This window comes from Solanum stenotomum, unplaced genomic scaffold (assembly GCF_019186545.1).
Source record: "Solanum stenotomum isolate F172 unplaced genomic scaffold, ASM1918654v1 scaffold29192, whole genome shotgun sequence".
NCBI classification, from domain to species: domain Eukaryota; kingdom Viridiplantae; phylum Streptophyta; class Magnoliopsida; order Solanales; family Solanaceae; genus Solanum; species Solanum stenotomum.
The window spans coordinates 1-13,405 of record NW_026030350.1 but is presented as its reverse complement, the minus strand read 5'-3'; the positions used below and the strand labels follow the sequence as shown (position 1 = coordinate 13,405).

At 34.3% G+C, this 13,405-nt stretch overlaps 1 protein-coding gene and 1 long non-coding RNA gene across 2 annotated transcripts; both read right to left on the bottom strand.

Annotated features, from left to right (window-relative positions):
* Positions 1-12: 12 nt before the first annotated feature.
* Positions 13-2,050, bottom strand: LOC125851732 (putative late blight resistance protein homolog R1B-12; the record flags this gene model as incomplete). Its single annotated transcript, XM_049531481.1, has 1 exon — positions 13-2,050. A coding segment is annotated over exon 1 (2,038 nt), but the record flags the coding sequence as incomplete, so codon positions are not given.
* A 10,591-nt stretch (positions 2,051-12,641) lies between these two features.
* Positions 12,642-13,399, bottom strand: LOC125851733 (uncharacterized). The gene is made up of 3 exons (XR_007444930.1): positions 13,179-13,399; positions 13,042-13,100; positions 12,642-12,915 (listed from the first exon to the last, which is right to left on the bottom strand). It is a non-coding gene; the product is annotated as an uncharacterized LOC125851733 (long non-coding RNA).
* Positions 13,400-13,405: the final 6 nt, after the last annotated feature.

Genomic DNA, 13,405 nt, shown 5'->3' with positions numbered 1-13,405 from the left:
TGACTTGCTCACCCACTTTCTCAAGTCGTGTTGTTACTACTATTCTGCTTCTATTTCCAATGTCTGGAAAACAAAACCTTAAGTCATCCCATGCCATACAATCCCACATATCATCCAATACAATGAGATATCTCTTGCCCATTAAGATTTTCCTCAACTCGCCAGCAAGGATGTCATCCTTATCCCCCTTGTCCTTGGAACCGCTAACTTGACTAAAAATCTCTTGTAATAGAGTTCTCCGGTTATATGTTTGGGAAATGATGCACCAAGCTCGAACATCAAAATGAGAAACAATGTTGTCACTATTGTACACCTTTCTCGCAATTGTCGTTTTCCCTTTTCCCCCCATGCCTACAATTGGGACGATGTCTAGCTCATTTGTACCTTTAATCAGATACTGAATCATTTTTTCTGTGTCATTCCCAAAACCCACTATCTCCTCATCAGTCACTGGATTGCTATGTCGAGTTGGCAAGTGTTTAAATGGTGCTACCACATAGCAAGGCTTAAGAGCAACGTCTGCTGACCACATCTCAGTCACCTCCGCATTAATTTTCTTGATCTCTTTTAAGATTGAAGGAAGTGAGCAAAAAATATGCAAAAAAGCATTATACTGAGAAAGAATAGCGTCAATGGCAACCTCAGATTCATATGCCAAACTGATGGTACGTCTATGAAGAACTTTACGAATTTTATGTTCATGGTGCACCTTTGCGACATCTCTGAAAATGAATGACAGCTCCTTCTCTAAAATGGATGTAAGAGATGATAGCTCTTTCTCCAAATTACCTAAAAGAGGTTTCATCAGAAAATCTAGACCAAATTTAGATTTTGTCATCTCATTAAGTTTCCTTGAAAGAGAATCCAGAAAGCTCAATCCACAAAAGGTGGAGAACTGAGATGGAGTGAATTTCAAGGATTTGTAGTAAGTCTCCACTTGTGCCTTCACATCTTTAGTTTTCTCCAATATCTGTAACGAGCAAAGACTTATTTTGCTAGTATCATCTTTGTATTTAGAGCTAGGAAGAAGCTTTTGGATCACATATAGAACATCACCTGCTATAGCTCCAACTTTTTCCATAACCTCATTCAACCAGTTACCATTAATAACATGATTTGACAAATCAGCATCAAGGAAAACCAACAAGAACTCTATTGCCACATCAATATTTTGAGCAGAGACATCATCAGGAAAGTTCTCGAGCTTTTCTTTTCTGAGATACATCAACAGTTTGTGGAGATGACGAGAAAATCCTTTTGGTAATTTCTTGTCTTTGAAAGTTCTTGAATGAGTAAACTTTGAAGCCTTTAGTTCATTGAGAAAAATCTTCTTCATTTCCAGCTCCACTAACATAATCAAGAATAATAGATAAGGAGGTGTATTCAAGATATCATTATACACATCCTCATCCCTAACGTCATCAATATCATTTGCACCATCAGAAATAGCAAGACAAAAATGTCCCACATTGTTAGCCATGAACTGAATTCGAGTATCCAAACATTCCAGCTTCTCATGGTTGACGTAACCATTTATCTCTGTGGCATATAAATATGTCAAAAATCTCAGTTTCTTTTGAACAACTTTCAGTTCCTTTAAAAATCTGTGTATTTCATGGTTTTCTGCAGGAGGGTCAGACCTAACACTTTCCAGGTAGAGTATCAGTACATCATTTAGATTCTTTTCGAGGCAATCCATACATTCTGACAGATCAAGATCATTCAACTCACAATTATTATTTAAAATGGTATCACGTTCCACGAATTCCAACAAATGTAATTCTAGCCTTTCCAGATTAAGGTTAGTTTTACATTCATCTGGAATCCCATCCAATACCTGGTGAAGCATTGCCATAGTCAATTTGGCATTCTTTTTGTGTTTGACAAAGGAATCACAAAAAAGAGCATGATGATACTTTATAAAGGTTCTCAAAACTCTTAGCGACATATCAAGTCTCTTAATTTCATCAATCTTGGCGCTATCCAGATTACCTCCACTCTTGATCCTTCTTAGGTGATTTAACATTTCCTCAATTTCATTTTCAGCCATCTTCTCTTGAAAAATTCCTGCAAGCTAGTTCACCAACTCTTGGAATTAGGTTCATTAACAACATTTTTATTCATGTCTTTCATACCTAGTGTTTGTAGCTATATATGTCGATGCTTGAGAAAGATAGTATATTTTATGTATCATTTTCATCTAACAAATCGTGCATATTATCACAGAAAATCACATTTCACTGACTTTCATATGGTCACTCAACTACTAGTCATTTTTTTTAGACAAAAGAAAACTAATATCAATGTGTGATGCTAATGATGGAGGGCGGACTGATAAGAGCAGGTCAAAGAAAAGGATTGACAAGAATTTAGGCAGGCAAGAATCTTAGTTGAAATTACACATAGGAATAACCCAAATAGTTTAAAAAATCACATAAAAATTCTTTAAAATTGTGTTTGAGTTAACAGTAATGTAAAAGAGTTCAAATATGCTATCGAACTTTGGGAAAAGGCTCGTTTATGCCACCCGTTAATAGTTGGCCAGCTCAATCATGCTACTGCATTACAGAAAGGGTTCATTCGTGCCATTATTTTTTAACTTACAGGTTTGATGGTTAGCAAAACCGTTCTTTCCTCTTATTACAGGTCCACATCACTAAAATTAAACTGATAAAAAAAGTTCAAATATGCCATCAAACTTTGAAAAAAGGTTCATATATACCATTTGTTAATAATTGGGCTCAACCATTCTATTGTCGTTATAGAAAAGACCAATTCGTGCTACTTTTTTAACGGCCAGGTTTGATGATTTCGCAAAATTATTTTTTTCATATGGCTTCTTATTAGAGGTCCGCATGCAAAAATAAACCAACCTAATTTAATTAAATTTGAAATTAAAACCTGACTCATAATATCACACCGGACCCACCCTAACCTATTTCCCTTTTTATTTATCCCCCAGACCCTTAGATTGATCAATTGACAAGAAACATTATGGTTGAATCCAACTATTAATGAATAACGTAGACGAACATCTTGTCACAGTTCAATGGCATATTTGAACTTATTTTTCAACCAGTTTAATTTTGGTGACATGGACCTCTAATAAGAGGCCATATGGAAAAAATAGTGTTGCAAAACCACAAATCCTGACCGTTAAAAATCAATGGCATAATGGGTCATTTATGTAAGGCAATGACATGATTGAGCCCAACTATTAAATGAGGTTTTTTTTCCTCAAAATTGGATGGCATATTTGAGCTTTTTCTCTATTAATTATTAGTACAGAGAAACAACTAATGCATTCCCAATGATTAATCAAAAAAGTGTGCACGGAAGGATAGCACGATTAGTAGCTCAGTTGGTTGGATATCACAACTTTCACCTTATGACGGTTCAATTCCCCTACCCCCAATTTGTATCTATAAAGACATATAACCAGCCATCTGCTGTTGATCACTTTTTTTAAAAAAATAATAGAAATTTAAAGAGGAAAACAAAAATAAAACTTCTTTAACTGGTTCAACAGAGCATAAACTAATTATTATATCTGATATCCATTTTTTTGTTATCTAGACCATATCAGAAATTAAAACACAAGTGTTTTGAAGTGCCATAGTGTTTCATACAAGACAAATATCATAAATGTCTACATCAAAACCATATTCACAATATTTGAAGTGCCATTGTGTTTCATGAAGTTTATTGGTAATATGGATTAATAACTCAGGTGTTGTATCAATTTAAGAACTTTGAGATTTTGGAAAGCAATAAAAAGTTAAAATACAATATATCTTACAATTTTTTAGCGTGACGAGTAGTCGATTGATCGATGTCCTTTTGCCTTTTTGTATCTCCAAGTTCTGATCCAATCCAAGAAAAAGAGTTGTTGATAACTTATATAAAAACAGATTCCACTTAAGAAAGGATAAAAATTCAAAGGGAGATTTAGAAAAATGTTTATTGAAAAATACCTGATAAAAATTGAAGTAGGATTAAGCTAACAAGAAAAGATTAATATGAGCATAATTAACTTAGAACAATGAGGAAATGTTTGTGTCATACTCTAAGAAGATTAGTGGATGAATAATTATGGTTTAACCAAAGGACTGGATCTAAATCCTACAAAAAAGTCAATGGTTGTATTATTTAATGAATAATTATTGGGTTTATCATATTAATTTTTAGACAGCTAATACATTGTCAGGTTAATATAATATGCATGCCCATTGGCTTTCAAAGTCAATAGTTGCATAATTTAATGAAATAACATGACTTATGATATATACAGAGAGACAACTAATTAATTGGCTACCTGAACTTTCACATTATCCTTTGTTAATCACATTGTCGTTCTAATTACTGCAAATAAATCAGTTCTACTTATTTAGAGTCTTCTAATTCACACTGGTAAATCTTATTTTGATGGATAAATTCAGAGACGTGCGCCACCATTGTCCTCCTGGAAAGCTGAGTAGGGGTTTGACAACAAGTGATATGTATTTGGCTTCATATGATGCTCAAACTCTCCAAAAAATTGTTGCGCCCATGTCGGATCCTCCAAAAATGTAATATGTGGAAGTGACCACATTTTTGAAGAGCGTGAACAACATAGATGCAAATTAGATTTCATACAGGAATACTCATCTTTCAATTCAACTTAGTATTCTCTGGAGGTGTTTTTTGTATTCAACCAGAAAAACAACTTGTGTACATATAAGGTGTAAGATGAAGGGATTATAGAAATTAACAACCATCTAATTAGAAAAACAGAAACAAAACAATGATTTTGACAGTGATACAGAAGGCAACAGTAAAAGATCATCTGATAAAAAGAGTTGATCAATCAAAACAAACTTAGCAATCGGTACTGGTGTTACAATATAAGAGGATGAGCATGTACGTTACAATAGACTCTCTGAGCTTTTGCTGCAGTTGTCAAATTCAAACAAATCCTCGTTGCTCAATTAAGCGAAAACAAGCATTGAATTCCATTGTTGACAAGCACATTCTTGATTCACAGCAGCCTTATATTGCTTCCCCCATAATCCTGTATTGAACCCAGGAGAAAGGCTCGGTATTTCAGAAAACTCAGACCGACGGAGAAAATGGAAGAAACGACACTGTTAAATGTACGGAGGATAAAGCTAGGGTCACAAGGACTAGAAGTTTCCAGGATCGGGCTGGCTGTATGAGTATGTCTGGTAACTACGGCCCGCCCAATCCCGAGCTTGAAATGATCAAGCTACTTCATCACGCTATTGATACTGGAATGACCTTACTCGATACTTCTGATGTCTATGGACCTCTCACTAATGAAATCCTCATTGGTAAGGTGAAGATCCTTTTTTAAAACAAGTAATTAGTTGTACTTCTTGCTTACTTTGGTGTACCTGTCTGATCCTGTAGTGATTTTATTGTTCACTGAGAAAAAAATAAAATTTTATGATTAATTCTATGAATTTTCAGGTTTAATTGGAGTTAAAGTAGATATCTTTATCTTTTTTAAAGTGTAATGAAATCCATTTAATGATCCTCTACAAAAATGTATGGATTTTTTACCAAACGGGTGGCCTAGTGGTCGATGATGTGGGTCGAGAACCATGAGATTTCAGGTTCAAATGGTAGTGAAGGCAAAAATTAGGTGGATAGAGTTGTGGGTACCCCTTGGAATGACTTGGAATAGTTGAGGTTCGTGCAAGCTAAGCTGGGACACTGCGGTAGTTAAATGAAAGTATGGACTTTTTGTATCTAAATAATAACAAGTATATCCTTTCTAGATTCTTGATTTTAGATTTGAGTTCAAGATTAGCAGTTTTAGATTTTTTTGACCTTAGAGTCTGTAAAATATATTATTTTCTGCAATCTTGTATGTTAGAAATTAGTCATCAAAGCAAGAAAAAGATATTAGTAATATACAGCCTTTGGTTATTTACAATATAGGTTGCTCTTCCTGCACTTGCTTGTTGAGAGTTGTCGATTTTTCAATGTTATCATATAGGTTAGAATTGTTTATGCTTAATGCGAATTCAAGTTGTACTTTTTCGTCTGATACCATGGCTGCTTAACACTCTATAAAGAAGAGCATTTATCCTGTTCTTCTATATACTTGATTTACATAAAACTTGGAGTATCTCAAACTGATAAATCTTCCAGAGACTCGAATCTGTATCCTCGTAAATCTATGCTTTACATTTGGAACCTGAGTTTTACAGGTATATAATATGTTCATGTTAAACTACCTGATTTCATGTAAGCTATTAAAGGAATAAGAGAGAAATTACTAATAGCTACCAAGTTTGGAAATAGGGGCATTTGTGGTGAACCTGCATATGTAAGGGCTTGTTGGGAGGCCAGATTGAAGAGACTGGATATCGACTGCATTGATACTCAGTTGCCAATTGAAGTCACGGTTCGACATCTTTGCTCCAAAAATTTATTTTTCCAGTGTACTTCCATCACTTTTAAGTTTTAAGAAGTAGTCGTGTTGTATGATTTGTGTGTCTAATCAGGTGAATCCTATGTCATTGATCGTCGCATATAGAGCTTTTCCCCAAGTTTGCCATCCAAAAGCACTACTCATACTTGGTTTGATTGGTATATCAACCCATGTTTTATGTGACAAACCTTGTTAAGTCTATGCTACTCTTTTCATTGTTGCTTCTCTTTGTTTTTATAGTCATTCTACGAACTTCTTCAATCTATGATAAACACTTTCATAACAAGTTATCTCTGAAATACTTATAATTGGAAATGATTTTCAAGACAACAGGTTATCCCAACATTTGTGAAGTTCCATACCTAGTTGATTTAGTGATGTCGTTTCATAAAATGAACAAATATAGAAGAAAAGATGTTGTAGGTGCTATCAAATAGTTGAACGGATCCTTAAATAGAGATTGGAGGATTTTTCAGAATAAAAAAATAAAAATACATAGTGTAATAATTTTATCCGTTTTTATGATATGTCAAATCAATATAATTGTATGACAAACACTGCAAAAACGTGATCCTCTTTGTAAAGTGGAATTTTTTCTTCCACTTTGTAAAGTGTAAGATTTTCTTCCACTTTATAAAGTGTAAGAAAAAGTTCCACTTTACAAAGTGTAAGAAAAAATTACACTTTATGAAGTGTAAGAAATAGTTCCATTTTATAAAGTGTAGGAAATAGTTCCGTTATATATTAAAATATACACGTTTTGAGACTAACGGAAAACGTTTAAAATATTAGATAAAGTGGAATTTTTTCTTCCACTAAGCCTATTTTAGTTACTTACTACAGTAGTGGCTTATTTTGGTCACTTTTATGTTTTTGTGGCTTATTTAGGTTCTAGCTCCCTTTGGTAAGTTACTATCTAATTCTGCTTTATACTTTGTTGTGAATGCTTATACAATTTGCTTTGCGAATTGTGCGTTTCATGATTTTTTTCCCTCTAATTCCTATTGTGTCCTTTTGTTGATAATGCAGTACTTTTTCAAAGCTTTATTTGCCCCTTCTTTTGTACCTTTTTACAATAAATCCACTGGTACATATTGGTAAATATATTAAAATATGAGGCTTTTTTCAATGCCTTAAAGGCATAAAAGTGTTGATGTTAGCACTTACTAAGACCCACACGTCCCATCAATAATATTTAGTATTCTTTTTTTTTTGGAGACATATTTAGTATTCATTTGTAGTTATTTTAGGCTTTCTTTGTTATTGTGTTTGAGATCATGAAGAATAAAATTTAATATTTCATATTTCATTACTAAGGCTAAATTTAAATGATAATATGATTGTTCATTACTGATATTTAAAAATAGTATTAAAAAATTATCGACACTCTAAAATTTTATTAATGTCACATAAATTAGGATAGAAGAAATAAATTTTGAATAACTTCTCAAGTTTCAACATGCATGCTTGTAGCCAGGGGTAGTTTGGCAATTTAAAGTTTTCTTTTTAAAAAAAATTTGTCTTTTATCACTTTATATATATTAAAAAATTATGTAAAAAATATTATAAATCATAATAATTAATATCTTCAAAATATTTGAAAATATATAAAAAGATTTTGTTAACTCTCAAAATTTCATCTATGCCACATAAATTGGGATAAAGAGATAGAGATATTATATAAAATACATAAAATATATTATAAATCACAATAATTGATAACTTAAATATCAAAAAGAATTTATAAAAAAAAAAAGATTGACTTTTGAAACTTCATTTGTATCACATGACACTTAAGGCCTAACTCAATTTTTAAAATTGGCTCATTAGCGGAGCTTTATTTAAGTAGGTGTTTAAACATGTGATTTCATCAAATAATGAATTGAAATCAGCATTTGAACATATAATTTTATCTCATGATTTTAAATAATGAGATGAAATCTCAAATTTTCCAAAAATCTTGATTTGGAAATTTCGTATCACGATTTCATATTTTTAATATACAAAAATTAACTAACAAGTTTATATTTTGTTAAAAATAAATTATTTTATATCTACCAATCATTTATTTCATATTTAAACAAAATTTATAATTGATATTATTATTTTTTACCAAAATTAGACCATTTATATCAAATATAATAATTACTCTTACCAACCAAATTTTTTATTCATGGAATATAAAGATGATGATCACTACAAATCTACAACAAAAACATCTATTAGTGGCAGTAAATAGTGATAAAGCTTTTACCGACATTAGTTAATTATCCTTAGATCTAATGTCGCTATTGGCTTTAGAGACAGTTACAAAGATTGTTTATTGCCTCTAAAAATACATATTTTCAACAGTTAATCTATTGTCGTTAATTAATTGTCACTATAGATCATTTCAGATGTAATTTGATATAGTTATTAGTGATATAGACCAACAAATGACTCAAAGTAACAATGTTGAAAAATTGAGATGGAGTACTGTCACGCCCCGAGCCTACACCCTGGGCGGGACCGGCACCCGGAGACCATTGCTGGCCCCAAGCTAACCCTTGGCCTGACTTTCTTAACTCAGCGGAAACGTAACTCAACAGAATAACTCAATGCAATGCAAGGTTACAAAACAACTTAACTTATGAAATCTGGCCACAAAGGCAACTCGGATCTCAAAATAGAATATTTACATATATATACAAAGATGAGAGACTCGAAACTAATTGACTGACTGTCTATGAAGCCTCTAAAATACTTAGATGGATGTTAGGACAGACCCCGCAACATCTTAATAAAACAAAACTTAAGAACACAAATAACTGAGTCCTCCGGAAAGCAAGGAGGCTCACCACTGACTCTGGAATGCTCAACTGGATCAACGGCGTGCTGGATGCTGATCCTGGGTACCTACATCTGCATCGTCATAAGATGCAGGCCAACTGGCATCAGTACATGGAATGTACAAGTATGCAAGCTGGAAAGCTAAACCACAACTTAAGCTTGAAAGGAATACAAGAAAAACACTTACCTTGGCCCTGTACGACTCAAGAATAACTTAACTGAACTCAATATATATATATAAGGCAATAAGACACATGCGATATATAAAGCTTTTAAAACATTGCAAACAACTTAGTTCGTTAATGATTAAAGCAATAACAACTCAACTTTATTTATATAAAAGTAATATAACTTTAGTGGGAGATTCTTTAACCGACAACCACCACTATGAGCCCTAGTGGTGGTACAACGTTTTACCTCACGTTGCCCAAGGACCATCCTATACCTTGCCGTGATATAGGACCTTACTATTGCTTACTGGATCCACTAGCTTAATCTTACGTGATCATCTAAAAATAATGATACGTCAAGTCCCATGTTGGCGCATGGTTCTTATGGAGAGTTCAGTTGATATGAACTCGTGTCCCCAATTCGGTGCTCAATACTACTCCCAAAAATACTTTGGCTCCTAAGTGTCTTTAAACACATCTTTCTTTAATTGAGATAGTTACTCAAATCTTAGCCCAAAGGCTCTTTCCAAAAACATGGTTCCCCTCTTACTCAAATGTAAAACATTTACAAACCTCTATGGGAATACTTAGTTCCCTAATAGCTTTTGAGAAAGAATGGACTCAAATTTTGACTCTTGACTTATCTCGAAACTCTTGACTTAACTGAAAACTCTTGACTTGACTTGAGACTCTTTACTTAGCTTGAAACTCTATACTCTACTTGGAACTCTATACTTATCTTGGAACTCTATACTTAACTTGGAACTTGAGCCTTAGAATGAAGTTAAAATGTTCCATGATGACTCTTGAAAACTTTGAAGACTTGCTTTGACTTACTTCTTAACTTCTAAGCTCAACTCTTAACTTCACTTGACTTGGAACTAAATCTCCTTGAATTGGAATTATGAATTCAAGGTGTTTGATCACATGTTATGGAGGGATTCTTGATGTTTAGACGTACTTTGGAGTGTCGGAAACAACTATGAAACATAGGTATAATACCTAGGAACATGCATGAGAAAGTGTGAAAAGAATGGGGGAACTTGGCGCCTTGGCGCTCTGAGAGGCGCGGAGCGCCAGCCCTTGAAGCTCAGAAGGGACCTGCTGGCGCTCTGAGAGACATGCCACGCCAGGGGTAAAACATCAGAACCCCTGTTGGGGCGCGCTGGTTGGCGCGACGCCCCAGCCTTTTCCCCCAAAAAATCCGACTCTTCTCCTTCATTTTTCCAACACTAAACCTCCTTAAATTCAAGGTTTCCAACTCCAAACATTTACAATCATAAATCCTCAACATACAATAGATTTCAACCCACAACACAACCGGAAACATGCCCAAATCAACAAGGGACTTCAACAACACAATCAACAACATTAACAACACAACCAAACAACTTCAACAACATATCCAATCTTTTCTCAATAATAAAATGATTTTGGTGTGTGGGGGAAAGGATCAACCCAACACTGAGAACTCACATACCTTGATAGGGATCACCCCCGACGATATCCACAGCGATCTTGACGAAATCTTAATTGATCTCCTCTTTCTTCTCTTCTTCTCCTCTTCACTTACAAGCCCTAGCTCTCACTCTTTTTAAAATGGGACAAAATGATCCAAAAATCAGCCTAACACAATAATATAACCTCAAAAGAAATAGCTAGGGAAAAGACCAAAATGCCCTTAAAATTTCCGAACGGATTCCCTGCCCACTGCCCAACTTTCGAAGGGCATAACTCGTTCATACGAACTCGGAATCGAGCAAACTCGGTGGCGTTGGAAAGATCATTCCACAAGCTTTGCAATCATAACTGTAACTACTCCTAACTCATCCTAAGCTAGGAGTTATAACTTCTTAAAGTTGGCCAAAACTCACTGATTTCTACACTTAAACCAATTTTCCAGATTTTGAATTTTTTTCCAAAAATGACTATTTCCAATTTCAAGCTTTTCCATAGCTATTTCAAATTGTCGGATGTTACAAGTACTGAACTTTAAGGATTTGTAGTACGTCTTCACTTTTACCTTTGGATCTTTAGTTTTCTCGAATATCTATATCGAGTAAATAATTTCTATACTTAAAATTAGTTTTGCATGTGTTGCATAGAAGGTTAAAGAAGAAAAATAATGCATAGACTTGTTGACCCCATGTTTACTGTACTAGTGTCTTGTGTACTCATTTTTTTTCATTATTCCCAAGTTATCTTATCTGCACAAAGCGAAAATTGTCACATATATGCCTTTTTTAAAAAAAATAATGGAATCAAATGGGATGATTTCCGAACAACTTATTATATTGTTCACCTCACATCAAATAACTCCTAAGTTGAGTGATTTTACTATGTAATTTCACGTACTCAAGGATTTTTAGGCACTCCTATTTCGTTAATCAAATATTTCAGATTTGGATTCCAATAAAGATATATTTATGAGATCACTATTAGGTGAAACTAGAAATAAGTTTATTGAAATGAAATGGGAAAATGTTTAATAGAAGACGTAAGGTCAAATAGATGGGTAATATATAATTCTTATCCTCAACAAAAATAGTGATCAAATGACTTGCTGAAGGAACCAATGATTTACCTCCCTAGAGATGACGTTTAGCCCTCCTTGCTTGTACTTATCCCTGTGGTGCACTTGCCTGGACTTTGAAAGTCGACATGGGCAATAAAAATCTTTAAAGACCCTCAGGTTTCCTTTGAGTATTTCCTGATATTCGGGGTCTTTCTTAGTATTCTGAAAGTGTTCAACAAACTCACTACAGAATATGTGAATTCATTGACAAAGGAGGCCAATGTCTTATCATGTTGGATGATGTTTGGACGACAGACGTTGTGGATTCCGTCATGAATGTTTTCCCCAGAGACAGAAAAGGCCACCGAATCATGATCACCACTCGTGATTGATGGACGTGTTGGTATATATGACAATGCTTTCGAAAGTTTCCAATTATATTGTTGGATAACAGAGTTTTGTGCACGTTAATAACAAAAAAAGTCACTTAGGAAGGTGAAGTTTGAGGAGTTAGCTGATGGTGGTTTCATCTCTGAGGTGACTGACGAGCACATACGCTATACTGTTGGAGATTTCAAGCTACAGCCATCAAGATACAAAAGATGAAGGGATCATATAAAAATTCACATGGGATATATGTGCAATGCACGTGTCCTGAAACTAGTTATAGAAAATAAAAGGTGAAAACAACGACCAATTTACAAAAGCAAGTGATGATATTTATATAGGGCATCACAGTGGAATAGCATCTGAAACATACTGGAAAAAGAGAATCAAGGCATAATCCTTCCCTTCCCAGTAGGAATGAGTCGTCTATGTCGAACAATAAGAAAAACCTTAGCAATCAGTAGTAGTGTCACAAGGATGGGTGTTCCGGCTAATAGACTCCAGCATGAGCATGGTTACAACAATTTGCTAAGAGTGAACTCGGTCCATGCTGTTTGTGCTTTTGCTGCAGTTTTCTGAGCAATTGTCAAATTCAAACACATCCTCATTACTTTGAGATCGACATGGAGCAATTAAGAGAAAGCAAGCATCTTATCCGGAAAAAAAACATAAAGGAACAAGAAAATAAACTGAAAGACTACCATGTTGTCGTGACAAGTACATGCTTTACTCACAGCTGCTTTGGATTTCCTCACCTATCCTGTATTAAACATATTGTTTGCACATTAGATGCATATAGATACTCAAAAACAGAACATAGGAGTTTGTTGCTACTTACTTTGATAATGAGGTCAATACGGTCGTTTCCTTCATTCTCTTCAACATCTTTCTTAATCCTCACAGCTGAATCCTCCAGAGATTTGTTCTCACACCTAATCAACTTAATTTGTTTCAGTGTTGGAATATCTGCAAAGCTAAGGGGGATCTCCTCTAGGTCGTCACACTCTTCCATAACAAGTGTTTCAAGCAGGGGAAAAGATTCCTCCGAGGCATTCCACCTTGAGA